Below are 19,019 nucleotides of genomic sequence, written 5' to 3' on the forward strand. Positions count from 1 at the left end.
ATCTGATTCGCCTTTCTATGCGAGCAGCCCCAAAGGAGGGAGGGGGGGGGGTCTCTCAATGCCCATTTTGTCGGAAAATAACAAAAAGCACGTCCACTTTTATATGAATGCTTTATATTTTCAAAGTCGGGGGAACAGGGGCATTGATCACACGTTGTTCTTTAAATACGGGCCTATCTGTCTCTTACTGAGCATCTACCCACATAACCTCTATATTTTTTATCAATCTACCTAACGATCTATGCATATCTACCTCTGATGGTAATTAACATTTTTTTTCTATGCATATGAAGCAAAGATCATGCAAAAAACCGCGCGCTTATTTATATATTTAAAATAACACCAAAAAAAGAAAAAAAAAGCTCCATGTTCCCCATAGCGTGCAAAATATTTAAAAAATTCACTGCTTTCATTGAATCAAAACAAATATGTAACATTAAATAACAGCAGGGGAGGGAGAAAAATGAATAAAATTCCTAAATGGGGGGGGGGGGAGAAGCAAAAGCAAGCGCTGCAGTTGGATCACATAGCCATGACGTAATGACCATCGTAAATTGAAGTTTGCTAGAACTTCGGCTATACTTGGAAGTCGTGCCGAGCTCCGCATTAAAAAAAAATTAAAAAAAAGAATAAAAAAAAACTATTGCGTATTTTTGAAAACTATTTTTTCTGAAGAAGGTGAAATGTTTTTAATATTACATAGTTAAATTTTAGAAAAGGGGCCTTTATACTTTTTGCGGGATGAGTTTAGATAAATTAAACCCAAGAAAAAACGCAAAATATAGGGGTTTTTTTAAATCATAAAACATACAAATATCGCTCTATCGGCTTTTTTTCATCATACTTAAAATGGAATATCGTACATTTTAGCACAAAAATATTTTTCTGGAGCAATTGGTTCGGGGTCTGTTAGGTAAAAAGTACTAAAAACTACTAAAAATCACAAAAACAATTGAAAAGCTTTTTTTCTAGCTAAAAAAATCTATGTAAATTATAGCCTATAGCCTTCCTTAATAAATGGACTTTTCAACACAAAAGAATTTTTCAATTCGAACCAGATTTCCTGATATTAGCGCGGTCAAACAAACAAACTCTCCAGCTTTATATTATTAGTCAGTGGCGTACATAGCATCGGTGACATCCGGGGTGGAAATGTTTGGTGTAACTCCCCCCCCCCCCCTCTTTAAACGCAAGGAAAAAAAAAGTTTTAATATCCTACGTAAACTTGAAATTCGTACAATTAATAGAAAAAAAAACTACATTTGTGTAACTGCAAAATTGTAAGCAAGTTAAATAAAAGCTATTAATGCTTTTTATTTAACTTGCCCTAGATGCATGTGTGCGTCGGTAGGCCAAAACAGTAAAGGAGTGTATGAAATTGATGGCCCCGAGATTATTTCAAACATAGAAAAAGATAATGGGTTTCAGTTTTTTGGTATTAGAGGTCACTACTTGGTCTAAGTTTTGACAATATGAACCTAGTCCTGAGTATAGTATTCACTTCATGATTAGGGGTGGAAAATAGAGGGGGGGGGGGTCCGGGAGTTCTCTCCCGGAATTTTTTTTAATTTGTTGTCTTAAAAATGAATTTTAGCTACATATTTTTCAAAAATTTGCAATTCCACCTTGGGAGTCTCCTCTCAAACGGGTGACACCAAGGGCAGACCGTCCCCCCCCCCCCCCCCACCACATTGACGCCATTACATTAAAATAGATATAATCATCATACAAATAAACGAAAAATAAACAGAAAATTAATATTGTGGCTTTTTTTTTTTTTTTTTTTTGAAAAAATCGGTTTACTCTGATTTTTTTATACGCATTGCTTTAATCTAATACATAGCATAAAAAAAAAAAAGACTTAGCTCAGTTGGTTAGAGCGCCGTGAGAGTAACGCGAAGGTCGTGACTCGTGAGTACGATCAACCACGAGCAAGAAATGTTGTATATGAATGACTTAATTCCCTAGGTGAACTCTGACCCAAATTTTCAGTAATATACAGTAAAACCTCGATTTTACGTTTCTCAAGTGATTGGGGGGGGGGGGATACACTACCGGAAATACATAGCAGCAAAACTGATGATGGGACCCAATGAAAAAACGTTAAATGCAGGAAAAACGTAGATTCGGGGGACATAAAACCGGGGTTTCACAGCATAACCTAAACTCGCTGAAGGATTCTGAACCACCAGTTACGTTGTTTCGTAGAAATGGTGTAGAGACTTAGAAAATAGGTAACGAGAGAGTAACATTCTGGTCATTCAGCGAAATAAAACTAAGGAGTTTCAAAGACTTAATTATTTTCAAAGGCACTACAGCAACTAAAATTATCTACAGCACTTCATCTACACTTTCCAATAAGACATTTTAATGCTTGATTGTAGAAATTTGCAGAATTGTTGATGTGTTTACAGAATTTATTTCACATTACAACATTGTTTTAAAATTACAAGGAGTGCAGGAAGCGAAAAAGAATAGAAGTAGGATAATACTTTTTTTCTCGTGCTAAGCATATTGACAGTATGCAGTAGAAGTAAGATAAAAGCAATAAATAACAAAAGAACTTCCAAAACACTGAATTCAGGATAAATAAATAACAAGATATGAAACACGAGAATCAATCTCAAATAATACGCTAAAGCTCAAGAGTGGGATTTCTGAACAGTCACCTAAATCACAAAAAAATGGTGGCCACTTTTGCACTTTTTGAAGCAATATGGAAAATAATAATAATAATAACAAAACCAAGCAAGCTGAGCAGAAAGTAAATAACCTATACTCTAATAGTAATATAAACAACAAATCAAAAGATAATATACCCTTCAAAAACAACAAATAAAATTTCACTGGATTATTTTTTTTAATGTAAAGATATAAGCATATAGCAAAATGAAGTATTTCACAGATTTATAAATGTAGTACAAGGTACGCAATTTATACCTAAATGAAAGTATGTGAGAACTCAAGCAGGTTTTAGTTTATTTATTAGTCAGAAATTTTCTGTCACTTGACACGATTATTTTTCAGGGAACTTGGAATTGTAAACGGTCGTAAACACAAAAACGAACTCTTTACCAAGAAAAAAAAAATCACGATTGTTAAAACGAACCATTTTTAAATACGAGGAGATGCAAAACGTTAGAAATTTTTGCTTTAATTGGAAATATTCAATCTGGAATAGATTAAAAAAAAGGTACAAAATCAAAATAGCATAACGCTTACTAAAGCCAGAAGATAAGGCTCAAATAGAACTGGAAATATGTTGTTGTAGCGCGATATTATTATTAAAAAAAAAAAAGGATAAGAAATACATGATCACCCCTTTTTGGCAACTAGGACTTGGTTCTTTGGTCGCCATTTTTAATAAAAGTCGAATGTTTACACTGTTGGCGAACGGTGACGGCGAAACTAGAGCTTTACGTGAGAACTATAATTTTTTACTTTGATAAAAGAAGCTTAAATTTGGCACATTTTGCCCCGCTCGCCCTATTTGTTACAAATTTTGAAATTCTTTGTTCATAACAATATTTTCGCAAATTTTCAAAGTTTCCGAGAGCTTTCAAAAACATTTTTTTTCTTTCAAATCTACTTTTCTTTTTTATTCTTTTTTAGATTACGAATTGCGAAACCTCTCGGGAGTTAGTGTCCTCCAACAAAGCGGGGACCCTAAGCTATATAGTTTGTTTAGCATATCGCTCACTCCTTTTAAAAACGTCATGCCTGAAAAATTAACGATTTTGATTCATGCATTTTTTGAACTGCCCTGAATGAGTAGTATATTTCCTCAAGAACTGCATTTCTATAACTTAATACTTCGCCGTTAGAGAGCAAAAGTATCGTTTTTGCATTTTAAAGTATTTTCGGAATGTTCTTTTCAAGATGTCACATCTTGAGACGTGCTTGATCCATTAGGCATGAAGCATATCTTCCGCTTAGTGAAAGATGGTATATTTTATTCCGAAAACACTATTGCACACAACACTATTGCATAAAAAAAATAATAATAATTTGAATTCTGAAATTTTAAATTCATATGTTTTTCGCAATCACGAACTGCGACAGGACGCTACTCATTGGAGTTATTGTTTCTAGAAACGGCTCCTGCCCCCCCCCCCAATAGTCTGCCCCTTCTCTTAGGCGGTTACGTGTGTATAGTTGTTTATGTGTATGTGTAGGCTTCTGAATGTGCGTAGAGCTGTGTGTATGCACGTTAGCGTGTGTATTTGTGTGAGTGTGTATGCAAGTTAGCGTGTGTCTATATGTGTAAAGGCGTGTGTGTGTATGTGTGTGAGTGTGTATGTGTATGAGCGTGCGTGTGTCTAGGACTGGACGCCACCGACCAGGAGCAGCGGCTACTGGGGAACGGTGCTCAGGACTGGAGGAGCCGCGCCTGCAGAGGGCGGTGGGGTTGAAAAAGGAACCGGACATCAAGGACGGTCAAATGAAAACAATTAGCAATCGTGATTGATCAGAAATCACTCTTATTTTTTAATCAAGAACGCACTACTCGCGTTTATGTTGGTATTGTAAGAAAAACAATAACAATAATGACATATTTTGCAATTCTTCATATAGTAACTTTGAAATTTAGTGCAAAAGCGTCATAAATAAAACGCAACTTTTTAAAACTTACACTTCTTCACGAAACCGAGAAGAAACACCAGATTTTATTGGAAATGACCTTATGCGTAATGAAAAAGTTCAATCAGTGACTTGAAATATAGTTTTCCTACGTGAAATCTTACTTTTAATTTTTAAAATCGCTCTCCTGAAAAATCACGTTTTTTGAGGTATGACGTTGTTGAAAGATGAAAGGACTGAGCGAATGCAACAATGGGTGACTTGAGCATTAACCTTATAAGAAATACGTGATGTTATGTGATAAAATGCTAGAGCGAATATCGAAATTGAAAACGCATACGTTACCGATTGTTTAAGAGTTCAGTTAAGTAATCACAAGTTACTTAATCGTCTTAGATTAAAAATTTAAAAAACCCGTGACTGAGTTGCAAAATGTAGAATCAGGAGGGAAAATTGAAAATCCTTTTAAAAGCCTTGAAAACCAATTACAAGTATTTTATTTGTTAACAAATAGAAACTAGCAACAGATAAAAATTTTAAATCGCTGCTTTTAATTTCCTTGTCGGCCAACAATGAATTTGGTTACCAATCGCTTGAATAAAGGCTTAGCCGTATTTAAAATCTGCTTCAAAAAAGCGTTATAATTCGAATTCTATCTAACATGGAAGTTCCAAACACATTCTATCGGACGCAGAAAAAAATACTCTTTATTTTAGTACTAAATTTTAAAAATTTTAAATATGCTTTCACTGCAAAAATTCCGAAAAACCTTTTAGAAGTTTTTAATGAATATCTTCGTTAATTGATATCATCCAAAGACGCAACCTAGCTAAGAGCACTATCGATCAACTCTCCTTTCGAATAAAACTTTTTTTTTCAAAATCAGTCGATCCGTTTAAGCGCTAGAGCCCACAAACAGAGACACACAGATATACAGATACGTCAAACTTATAACCCCCTTCCTTTGTGTGTCAGGGGTTAAAAATGAAAAGCTATTAAACAGGGGTGCCCACCTAGGGGGAAGGGTCAAGGCGCAGACTGCGCCATTGAAATTTTTAGAGGGGTGTTTTAAGGGAAAATTTCTCTTTTTGGGGGGTCCTAGCTTTTTTTGAAGGGGGGGTCTTTGCGATATTTAGGGGGTGCGCCCTTGCTCTTAGGGGTAGGTACCCCTGTATTAAACATCTAGAAATTTTATTTCTATGATCCAAAGTTACCTTAAGGGGCAGAATAACAGTAAACCAGGTTAATATAATTCATTTTAAATGGCTAAATTACAGAAAAGCCCCAACAATCCGAACCAGCTCGGACCAGACTTAGATAATCTAAAATTCTGATAGTTAAATCCTTTTTTTTTTAATGCGAAAAGGTCTATTATAATTAATTTATGTATACTAAAAGTAGGAGAAAAAACTATTTTAAAGAAAAAGAGCTTTTAATTAATCGAATAAAAAGGCAACAGTTTAACATGTTAAGCGTAGTTGCAAGTGCTGTAGTACATTATAGTACAGAATACGTACCGTACTTTAACTGAAAGTCATTACGTGCTGAATATCTCTACTAGTATAAATTGTTTGATTAGCTTCACAGAGGAAATAGCGCGTAGAGAGAATCATTACTTTGCGAATCACAGCAGTTTCTACATTAATATATATATTTTTTTTCTGAAATTCTGAAAGCAATTCGGATAATTAGCTATTTTGATAGCAGGGTTTCGGATAATTGGAGTTATACTGTATTGTTTCTTGATTTTAGATAACTATATAATATTTTAGAAGATTTTCTTTTTCCAGGCAAAACAATCCAATAACACTATTGAAATATGAGTGGAGCAGTTAAAAATAGAAAAAAATATGGATAATACCTAAAATGAAACGTGTGTTACATTTTAGGTTACCTAAAATATATATACCTAAAATGTAGTGTTGTAACCAAGATACCTTCGTAACAAGGTTCTCACAAATTTTAGCTTAAAGTTTTGAAGAAAATGTCATTTCTCAAATATGATTCTAAATATTACAACACGTTCAATTGTTTTTTTTTTTTAAACTTAATTATTTTAACGATTGAGCCTTACCTTTATAAGACGAGTCGCTTTCTTCCAACTTCCATCCACATACGTATACGCCGAGAAAGGTCTAAATTTAGCCTTATATTCCGTCTTCTTGATGTGTCCCCTAATAGGAAAAGATCACACGCTATAACGAGCGAAATCCACAAGCAAAAGGAAAATAAAACATCTGCGTACCGGTTAACTAGTGACGGAGCAGGTGCATTTTAATTAAGTTACCAGTTGATAATAACTATTGAAAATATGGGGCCTTATGGCTCTGCGGTAGAAGCTTCGTCTTCTAAGCCGGAGGCCGTAGGCTCGATTCCCGCCGGTGCCGTGCAGGTTATTTCCTTCCCTTTTGTTGTAAATTTTTCCCCTCTATGCATGTAAAACATCAGCTTCTGTATAAATAAATAAATGAAAATATCCTACGGGAGACACCCACCGCACCAACCACTGACGTCATCAACCAAACCGAGCGATGCAATCGGTTGCTCTATGCGAACATACTCTCTAATGTTGCACTTCTAGCTCATGGGAAAAACTAATTATTACGGTGTTAGAATTTAAAAAATATACTTTTATAGATGTGAAATTATCTTTAATTTTCAACCATTGTTTCTGTATATATTTTGGGACATAAATTGAAATGCACAAGTTTGACCACTTATGGTCACATTTGCTTAGTTAAAAGTATGCAAAAAACTAGTAATGATCGTGCTAACTGAATTCAATTACTTTCAGGAAATGCACAAAAAATGTATTCAAAAATATAAAAACAATTATTTTTCGTACAATGTAATTAAATTTTGATTTACAAAATTGAGAAACATTAAACTGAAAATATAGATAACTGACAAATCGCTTTTGAAAGGTTCATCTGAACAACATATAAACCTTTATATAAATAAAACACAAACTCGAAGTATTTATGCCCGTGGTAAAATCGTAAACTACTGGAGTGATTCTGTTGAAATTTTTAGTTGGTGTGGTTACTGCTGGAAAGGTTTATAGACCGTTTCAAAATAAATAAATAAATAAATAAATAAATAAATAAAATAAATAAATAAATTTAAAAAAAAATCAATGAATAGTTTTTTTCAATTCGAAATTTAAGTTTTGGACCGAAAAAGAGCTCTTTGGAAATAATCATCGAATCGTCTCTATTTTAGTTTCATTCGAAAGAGCGGGAAAAAAAAATACTTAAAAGAACTTTCTATTTACAGTCCAAAGGAACAGAAATCCTTAAGTGAGGTAAAATCCATAGACCAATAATAAGAGTAGACCGAGCTTTCCTAGACTTGCTGCTGAAAAAATTGGTTCATGGATACAACATGTGACTGGTGGAAGGCTTGGCGAAAACTTTGGCGGAATGGTTGCTAGATGGCAACATTATCTATAGTTTGGCACTCGACATGTATTTTAAGACGTAATGTATTTTCAATATAATTTTTTTTCCAGGTGCAGAGATTAAACTGTTTTTCTTTTAGTTATGCATTACTTTGGCATTAGTTTTTGATCACAGTTTTCAGTAACTTTTATTACATTTGGAACTGCTACGTCAGCGTTGGCATGAACGTAATGGCGTAAACGTTTTGCGTTAACGCAAAAATGTACTAATCGGTATCTTAAATTGAAATTTTAGGTAAAAATCTTACCGTTTGCTGATTCTTTTTTAAGCGCTTGCATCTTTAATTGCTTATAGAGTTATTGAAATTGATTAAAGAAAATGTACAATACGATCTAGCCGAAAAACTCACTATATTCACAAAATATTTACAACTCAGAATAGCAAATTTACAAATCGGACTCCATAAAAGATCATTCTTCCTTATTCCATCAATTCTATTTATTTTATTTCTCGCGGGCGTTGATCGACTGCTACGATCAACGCCCGCTGTTGCTAGGATGTCCACCAGTCACATGGTTTGGTTTATGAACAGCAAAAGGGTTGCCGTAGCTCGGTCTACTCTTATTATTAGTCTATGATAAAATCTTTTTTTTTTTTTTTTGTCCGACATTTGAACCGTTGCCATTTTTCCTCAAATGTGGACAAATAAAACTCTTCAACTGTTTCTAGGCTTCTCTGATATATATATATATATATATATATATATATATATATATATATATATATATATATATATATATATATATATATATATATATATATATATATTGCTATTAAACGTCTATTTGTTTGTTTATGAAGCCTACAAACGTCCACAAAAAAATCTATTTTGAATTTATAATGGAAAAAGTTAACCAGGAAAAAAGTTATAAGCATTTTTATTAAGGGAAAATTTGTTTTAATTTCTACACTTGAAATCGTCTGCTCCAGAAACTTTTTTTTTTCCTACAACAAATTAAAAAATAGCTAATTTTCGGCAGGTGACCAAAAATAATTTGGTCCTTAAAGAGGAAGTAAAGAAACTCGGAAATTTTTGGAATTATTTTCGTTTTTTTTCTCCGCGTCGCTGAAAAATAATACGCGTGCAGCAATTCGAAACCTCGTGATTTTGACTTAAAGGAACATGAATTACTACGAAAAGCAATTTTTCTACAAAACCGTTGGTTCCTTCTCTTACCTCTTAACGGCGTCCAACGCAGATTCTTCATCATCATTACTCACACCATTCCAAAGCTCGCCACTTGGAGCGTCAGAAGGCTGTGCGGAAGCGTCTAAAAAATACCTCCAGTTAGTTTTCAGTAACCACAATAAGTGCACTTGGAAAGAAAAATTAAGAGTAAAAGCACTGAATATGAGGTACCATTGGTTTTTTTTCACCTACAATCTATACGATTAAGTAAAATTCAGGGTTCTGGATTAGAATCATATCAGTTTGAAAGCTTAAAACAAAAATTTTAGCTATGGTTTTTACACGTGAAAAAAATTATTAAATGGTTTGTTTACCCGGGATTCCTCCTATTATGGGGTAGCACAAAAATTACATCAGAAATGAAGTGTCTGTATTTCAGAAATCAGCTATATGCATTTCAAACAAATATTATTTATTCCTTTTTTCCGATTACCAAAGTAGAGTAAATGGCGCATCGAACTAAAATTTTTGGGAGTGGAGAAATTCTCAATTTGCGAACGAAGTTCCAGCTTTACCGAATGATAAAAACAACTTTAAGAATTAAACAAATATATCAAAGTTGCAATATTGTCTCCAAATTCGTCGAATCGTCAGCAAAATTTGCCGAATGAGAAATTTTTGGGAAGTCCCAGTGACTTCCTGTGACCTCCATCGACGCGCCCCTGACTCAACTTCTATGTAATGCAATTAAGTTTTGAAATTTCCCAGAAACATTATTTAATGAACATAAGAAATTATTTAATTATTGTTCATGGAAAACTTCAAAATTACATAGAAGTAGAGTCCGTGTTCCTATTAATAAAGTTCCTGCAACGAAACAAGAATCTAACATATTTGGAACCTTTGCACGGTGATAGTGCAGAAATGGTGCTGATCTGTTTCTATGGAACTGCCCAGTGATGCCTTTTAAAGTCAGTAATTTTATTTAGGGAACTAGCGGTACGAGCACGGCTTTGCCCGTAGTAGAAAATTAAAAGGTCATTTGGTTCGCCTGTATATTTACAAATAATGGATTACGAATTTCTCGCCAATTTACTATGTTCATTTGTTCTCCCACGTTACGATTCCACGTTATGACAATTTAATAATTTACTCGCCCATGCTGTGATAATTTGTTTGGAAAAATTGGAACAGAAAAAGAATAAAATCGAATTTTCGAAAAATCGCGTCGAGGTGCACACTCCCATGCTACAAACTAATTTTGTGCCAAATTTCATGAAAATTGCAGAGCAGTCTAGACGCTATGCGCGTCACAGAGATCCAGACAGAGAGATATAGATATTCAGATAGAGAGACTTTCAACTTTATTATTAGTAAAGATCATGCAAAATATCGAGTTTTGTTGGCTACTCACCGATCTGGTCCTTCTTGGGCTGTGAAGAGATGATGCCCATAGAGGCGGACTTTCGGGCCGTGGCGGAGGACCCCTCCTGGGGCCGAGGCCAGGCTACGAACTGGGACCGGTACTCGGTGGTTTTGGGCAGGGGGGCAACGGGGCCGTCTGAAGCAGAGCCCATCGCTGGAGGATAGCTCTGGCTCATTAGCTGAAAGACCAGATGAGAGAGAAATCAATGCAGGTCTTTTGGAAATAATTGCACTGTGTAGCAAAAAGGAAGGGAAAAAAAATCCAGCATCCAGCCCTTGAAATTCATTTGAATTTTTAGGTCTTGGATTCAAATTATGTTTTTCAAAATCACTAATTGCGATCGTGCCCTTCTCGTTGGGTTTCTTATTTCTACAAATGGCTCCTATCGCAATCATGATTGCGAAAAACATTATTTGAATTCAAGACGTCAAAAGTCAAATTGAATGGCGAAGGGCTGGATGCTGGATGTTTTGTGATGGATCTTGTTTTCGTTTAAAAGAGGATTGCGTAAATTCGAGACGGTCGGGTATAAATAAAATTGATTTCGGGGACATGGACACTCCCACCCAGGAGGAGAAATCGCGCGCGGTAACGCTTAAAAAAGACTCGGAACGCCAACTTCAATCAAGTGAGAACAGTTAGAACAATTCGTGATTACTGAAAAAAAAAAAAAAAGAAAGAAAGAAAGAAAGAAAACCTTCAAAATGCTTATGACACTTTTCTTGATGATTCTAATGTAAAATGACCCCTCGAATTTTGAGTATGATTCTGGTTGCAGAACAATTAAAGAAAATCAATGAAAAAAAAGTGATAAAACAAAACACTAAGATGCTGGGTATTGAAGACAAGTAGCGCAGCCAGAATTTATCTTCTGTGTGTGGGAGGGGGGGAGGTATAACAGCTTTTATTTGCATTAATAAATATAGCCAAGGACTCTGGCTCCCCCTCCCTCTTTCCATCGCTGCACCACCAGTGTCATGAATTCAAAAATGAAATGGGTTTGCAATAGAAATATATTAAAGATGAATGCTGAAAAATGTAAAAGAAAAAGTGATGACCAAAAAATTGACGACTAGTTTCGGAACGATGAGTAATAGTAATGAAAACATGTATTTTTAAAATGAAAGATAAAAAATAGCAAGCTGAAAATAGAAAGGAAAGCATGGAAAACGTGAAAAAGATACTGAACATTGAAGACAAGTGTCAGATATTGAAATAAATAAATAAATAAAAGAAAAATTCTTTAAAGTGTTAGAAAGGAAATCCGAGTATAAAAACGTTAAACAAAAAAAAAAAAAAAACAAAAAAAAAATGTTGCTATGGATAGAAAAGGGAAATTAACACAAATAAAGAAAAATTAAATAAAATAAAGAAGATAACTTAATTTTAAAAGGCAAGAAAGTCATGAAAACTATGAAGCGATGAAACAAACATTAAGATGCTAAATATTGAAGACAAGTGTCAGTGATTTACAAATAGAAAATGTAAGGGAAATACAATTTCTGTAAATGATGATTTAAAAAAAACTGTTTAGTCTCGTAAAGTTTAGCACAGTTAACAAAAATAAGTTTTTAAAAGAGCTGAAGGATAAGACCTGGAATACTGAACAGTAAAAGACAGAACTGAAATAAATGAAGAAATGCTAATAATAATTAGAAAGCTCAACGTTGAAGGTGAGAAATGTTAGGTTTTTAAAGATTCCAACTGGACTAAAGGATTCTATAACGAAAGATTGTTAGGAAAAAAGTAAAACGAGCTGATGTGTGCATCACATGACTTTTACTCCAATTTAATGTCATTTCCCCATTACTGGCAATTTTAATGTGATTCAATAGTTTACTCTCTAAATATCACCAACAGTGGCCAAATTAAAATCAGATTTAAAAAAAAAACGATAGCCAAATTTGTCGCCAAATTGGCGACCAAAAGACTGGCGATATATTGCCAAGTGTCCGACAAATTATATCACCACTTGAGTTTACATCGAAATTGACAACGATTTCCCCCCAAAAAGGGACAAAAGACCCCCTTAGGAACATCCGAATGCAACCAAAAGAGAAGGTGCACAACTAGACCGCACTAGGAGTCTACGTACCGAATTTCAACTTTCTAGGACATACCGTTTTTGAGTTATGCGAGATACATACACACATACGCACATACATACCTACATACGGACGTCACGAGAAAATTCGCTGGAATTAACTCGGGAATCATCATTATGGATATTTCGCGTGTCTATACGTTCTTAGGCACTTATCCACGTGTTGTCGAGTCGAAAAAAAAAAAAAAAAAAAACTCAATATTCATTCGGGGGTGAGTAAAATGGAAATTAAGGTCGATTTTTGAGTGAAAATTTTTTCACGAATACATTACTTCCTTTTTTGTAAAAGGAAGTAAAAAAAAAAACACAGAGTTCTAGAAAAATGAGCGACGGAAGAAAATCCGGTAAAACACAGAATCAAACTAAGATAGGACTTTGAGAGCAAATTCTTGGAACAAAAACAATTGGCAACTCGAATAAACTATAGGGGACGTTGCAGTCACTGTTTAATGGCGGACGAAAAAGGTAAAACAAAGAAATGCCGTAACTTATAACTTGCTTTGACGCTTAGTGAATGACAGTAATTTTTCACCGTGTTTATGGGAAACTTTCTTTTCTATTCTTCTGAAATTACATTACACCACAAACAGTATGAAGCTTGTAATTTACCCCAAAGAAAACACGTGGAATGGAATGTTTTACATTTTTATTTAGTATTGTTAATCACCGCAAGGTAGCGTGTTCGAGCTCTGGAGTTTCGAATAAAACCTGGGAGAATATGAATGTTGAAAGACAAAAATAATAATATTAAAATTAGAGATAAACACTGAGCAAAACAAAAAACTGGAGCGACATCACATCAGTCGTAGATTTTTACAGAAAAAGTGCGCAGTCCGGCAGAAGGAAACAATCACCGCAAGAAACAAAAACTAAAACAATGACTTTCTTTCAAGGCCATCGCATTTCGTCTATTATAGAATTGTTACGGTGAAGTCACATATTACTCGATTTAATTAACGATATTTATTGCTCTGCCAAACTATTTTCACGATTGTCATTTCAAGCAACATGTAAATGGAAAGCTTTTCATTTTTTATACATTTTTTTAAAATTAAGACATGCAAGAGGCTTTGTAACGAATAAATACCTTTGTGCTGAAAATTCAAAAAATCAGTAATCCAACGTCAGAAAGCACAAATATTTGAAGATATTGCAGACACGTGTTTCGGTGTTACAAGGAACACCTTTTTCAATGCAAAGAAATGTGAGCTTCTGGATGACTTCTGGATGACTTCTTTTCTCGGATGACTTTTCATCCAGAAGCTCACATTTCTTTGCATTGAAAAAGGTGTTCCTTGTAACACCGAAACACGTGTCTGCAATATCTTCAAATATTTGTGCTTTCTGACGTTGGATTACTGATTTTTTGAAGAGGCTTTGTGCCTAAAGTATCAGTCATGATACACACTTGGTATTAGTGAACCCGCGCTACAAAACGATTCGGCTTACGCGACATGGCTATAACACGAGTAACGAATTTTAGAGCTAACGCGAATTCCTCGCCCACAACACGAAAATTTCCGGAATTGAATCGCGTTGCGTAGGTATCGACTTAGCTATTGGCTACTAAATATCGCATTGTTAGCGAATACAAATCACCACTTTAAATTTTTATTTATTTGTTTTTTTTTTTCATTCTAAACGATGAAAGTTGATGAAACATAAAGACACCAAGCGAGCAGTTTCATCTCAAATTTGTGAAGATGGAATGAAAAGGAGGAAATTTCAGATAGTGAAAGAAAAAATAAAGATTCTCGATATGCTTGAACAGCTAAAAAGTGTGTCGAAGATAGAGCGACCATTGGGTAATTGGGTACAAGTTAATCTTCCGTATGCACAATCATATATATACATATGGTATGGTATATATATTATATATATATATATATATATATATATATATATACTTGTACAAGGAAGGAGTAACTGAGATATTGCCCAATAAACAACATATTTTAAACCTAACATTGAATGTATGACATTTCCACCAAAAAATAAAGAGGGAAAAAAGGCTCAAAAATTACCTAGGAAAGCAGAGTGATGTCAAGTGGTTAAAAATTTCCAACACGCAAAAGATTGACATTCACAAGTCTCTACCATATTCTCTTTCACGTGTCCTGAGGAATTCCCTGCCGTCCAGACGCAGTCCGGTCGATGGATCCCGGATGATAATCTTTCCACTCCTCCCACTGCGCATGCTCCCTCGTTCATTCACCTCTCTCTGCTGGAGCCCAGTTGTCAAAGATTGGGGGCAAACTTTCATGTTTTAAAGTCACACATTGAAACTCGTTTTAATCCTCTTTCTATTTTATTGATTTTAAGTAATTTTCGCTAGGCAGTTTAACAGCGACATGTTTTCTTTTCTTTTTTTTTTTTTTTAAATAATGTCCAAACTTTCTCACCTGGACTGCATGCGCGAAAGCGGGCGTAGCTGCTGTATCATTGGGTAAAAAATATGCAAATGGTGTGCAAATACATTTAATTTTCTCAAAAGCAGAGCTAGATCTTGTTATGTCATGGCCGACTCTTTATAAGAGTTAAACCAACCTTAATGAGTCACAAGTTTGAAAATTATTGCATATATGTTTCAAGATACTAAGAACTACTTAGCGAAAAAAATTTTTTGAGCTACTGCGCTAAGCGCATCAGTCAGAAAAAGAGCCATTTATGAACTACATCTAACAGTCCAGCAGCTCAAAGCATTTTCTGAATAAAAAAACGGAAGGAAAAAAGCAGCAGATGTCCCCTGTAGTCCTGAAACTCGTGTTTAAAAGGTTACTTCAATTTTGTGCTGTAACACTTGATTTTATCTTTTTGTGTATGTGTATGTGTGTGTGTGTGTGTGTGTCAGTTCATTACCTTTAGGAGTAGTGAAATGTTTTTAAATTATGGGATTTTCTGGTCTTTTTCATAATATTGAACATCAAAAAAAAAAAACGTTGGGTAAAGCACCGTAGGTGAATAATGCCGCTGGAGAGAACTTAGACGCAACTAGTTTATCCCATTTTATCCCACTATTGAGTTTATATACAATTCTCTGTAAACTCTCCTTATAGCTTTGGGCGCACGAAAAAAAAAGGTATATTTTCTTCTAAACTAGTTTCTAATTTGTTTTAAAATACTTTTTCATCAAAACTTCAATCAAAGCTATGCTAATTATTAGTTACTAGAAAGTCGCCCGTCAAGGTATGACGGGTGAAAACTGCTTCTACATTTGAACGAAGTCATTGCCTGTTTGGTGATATTTTGACAGGTGGAATTGTAACCCTGACTCCAGTGGATTAATCCTAAACTGCAGTAGGTAGCGTTCATTGTTGACCATTTTTTTCGTTTCTTCATTCCACTGAAATGACACAGTCTTACCAGTAAAACGGTTAAGTTACCAGATCGAGTTCAGCCTTGTCACGATAAAGCCTTTCCCTGCACATTAAACATTACCAAAACAGATTATCAAATTATCATGCCGTGGCGCGATTTTCATTGTTGAAACACTTGGGTTACTCGATCACCGGCTATTATTTATATGAGTATGTGGAATACTAGCTGGAGATTTCTCTTTTCTAGATTAGAGTGTTTGAATCATAACAATATTTAATGTAAATAGCGTACAAACACACTAGAACTGCCATCATAGTTGGTTACCAAGTGATTACAGAAGTGGTGTACACAAGGGGGTCTGTCCAGGGGGTCTGAACCATTCCCATCGTCCTCGAGTTTTTTTTTTTTTTTTTTGATTGACTATAATCCTACGTATGTAGTACGTAAAATAATTCCAAGCAATGGTAACAATAGTTTCTGATTTAATAAATGTAAAAAAAAAATATTTTTTCTCTTTCTTTCTCTGCAAAATCGAACTGTATGTGAACATAAATTGTTCTAGAATGATGATTTTTGCATTGATGTTTTTATTTTTAATTATGAGAAAAATAAATGCCTTTATTCTTGTGCTTTCTGGTATTTTAATTATTTGTTATTAATAAGTTTATTTTATTAACTAATGCAAAATAATTATCCAATTTTTTATATTTTTTTCCCCCGATAATCGATGAAATCAAAATAATATGTTTGGATGGATGTTGGAGTATAAAATGAGTAGGCTGGACCTTCGATCCTGGGACCCCTTTGAAAAATTTCCGTGAGCACTACTGGATCACAAGCCTCTTCTGATTGCACGCCTCTTAAAAAAACTGAGAAGATTACAACATTCAAGAAGAACTTTCGAAATTTATTTAAAAGAACGTTGTAGTAAAAAACACAATAAAAGTGTTAGAAAAAAAATTCAACTACTGAGCTTCTTCCCCATATAATTTTAAATACTCTTGGCCTTGACGATATTTACGAGAATCATATTTGTGTTGATAGGCATTGAATTCTTTTCAAATAACCAGCAATGATTTGTGAGATCAACAAATTTTCAAACTGAAAACTTGAGAAACGAAAAACGTTTTCTGAAATCAACAAGCTATCAATGTGAAAGCTTAAGAAAACTAAGAAATGATTGTATGTTTAGTACACGTACTCAGGAAGCTATTCCTTATGAGCACGTTATAAAACGAGCTGATGTGTGCATCACATGACTTCCTTTTACTCCAATTTAATGTCATTTCCCCATTATTCGCTATTTTAATGTGATTCAATATTTATTCTCTAAATATCACCAACAATGGCCAAATTGAAACCAAAAAAAAAAAAACTCCGCCAAATTTGTCGCCAAGTTGGCGACAAAACTTGGCGACCAAAAGACTGGCGATATATCGCCAAGTGTCCGACAAATTATAACGCCACTTGAGTTTACATCGAAATTAACAATGATTTCACCCCAAAAAGGTGCAAAAGACCCCCTTAGGAACATCCGAAAGCAACCAAAAGGGGAGGTGCACAACTAGACCCCACTACGAGTCTATGTACCAAATTTCAACTTTCTAGGACATACCATTTTTGAGTTATGCGAGATACATACGCACATACGCACATACGCACATACGCACATACACACATACGCACATACATACAGACGTCACGAGAAAAGTCGTTGTAATTACCTCGGTGATGGTCAAAATGGATATTTCGCGTGTCTATACATTCTTAGGCACTTTTCCGCATGTGGTCGAATCGAAAAAAAAAACTCAACATTCATTTGGGGGTGAGCAAAATGGAAATTAAGGGCGATTTTTGAGTGAAAATTTTTTCGCGAATACAATACTTCCTTTTTTGTAAAAGGAAGTAAAAATGAAGCAGACCAAACATTGCAAGTCTGATAACAAAAGAAGATAAAAGTGGGATGAATCTCACTTTTTTTCTTTTTCAGGGTTGCTATGCAAATGATACTATGGAACTAGAAGAGCAGCGATGGCGAAAAGGGGGGGGGGGGGCGTCAACTCGCAGAATACATACTCGACTTTAAGCCATATTACTAATCCTAGTATGTTAATATATATACATGTAAGGACTGTAATGACCTTGTGGCGGACTTATATTTTTCATGCATTTGAAAATGTGGTGAGTATACAACCACATAAGTTAGTATTTGTATACATTTAAACTCTTTGATTCAAAAGTTGAGCCCCGATTGCGGCAAACAGCAAAGATCGGTGTTTGAAAAGCGAGTCAATTATTTACTCGCAGGGGCGAGCACGGGGGGGGGAGGTACCTGTTGGCCCGGGTCCGAGCCTGAAGAGGGCCCGAGATTTTTTAAATGAGGGGTGAAGTACAAGTAGGGAAGTAGGAGTAAACAATATGGAGGGTGCCCGTAAAAGTCAATCGTGACTGACCCCGAAATTTCTGTGCACACTCCTGTTTACTCTTTGTCTCGTTTGCTCTTTTGCCGGCAGAGACAACGCGCCAATTTTATTCTTTAAGTTCATTTTTAATGGGGTCGTTTCCAAAATTTTAAAAGTATTTTTTTCTGAAAGAGCATGCTTAAAAACATAGAATCTGACCATTTTTTAAATAATTTGTTAAAGTTTAATATTTTTAAAACAATACTTAAATCGGAGCGCTTTTATTGTTTACGGCATCTGCCGATGACATCACAAATGATGAAATGCCATTCTGTGTTGCCATTCACAGTGCAAAATATTTAATTCGCATCTTTACTCACGTGTATTGGCAACGATATGGTTGATAGCAAGCGTAGAGCGCAACATTTCATCAAGACCAAGCCTTCTTTGAAAAATCGGACACTTAAAAAAATTAATCAAAATAAAACTGTTGGGAAAATGAAAGTATTTTCTGGGACCACTGGAACCGTTTTTTTTTTTCTTTTCTTTTCTTTTCTTTTTTTTTTTTTTTTTTTTTTTTTGTAGAAAAATGAGCAAT

At 34.7% G+C, this 19,019-nt stretch overlaps 1 protein-coding gene across 4 annotated transcripts in view; it reads right to left on the reverse strand.

Moving 5' to 3' along the window:
- Nucleotides 1-19,019, reverse strand: part of LOC129229302 (nuclear protein MDM1-like) — a 131,202-nt gene that overhangs the window by 43,132 nt on the left and 69,051 nt on the right. For all 4 annotated transcript variants that reach the window (XM_054863581.1, XM_054863582.1, XM_054863583.1 and 1 more), the window contains exons 4-6: nucleotides 10,586-10,775; nucleotides 9,220-9,313; nucleotides 6,656-6,755 (exon numbers count right to left, since the gene is read on the reverse strand). In XM_054863581.1, the coding sequence (XP_054719556.1) occupies nucleotides 6,656-6,755; nucleotides 9,220-9,313; nucleotides 10,586-10,775 (384 nt within the window). The remainder of the gene's footprint in view (nucleotides 1-6,655; nucleotides 6,756-9,219; nucleotides 9,314-10,585; nucleotides 10,776-19,019) is intronic.

The sequence above is a fragment of the Uloborus diversus genome, chromosome 9, assembly GCF_026930045.1.
Source record: "Uloborus diversus isolate 005 chromosome 9, Udiv.v.3.1, whole genome shotgun sequence".
Lineage (NCBI taxonomy): Eukaryota > Metazoa > Arthropoda > Arachnida > Araneae > Uloboridae > Uloborus > Uloborus diversus.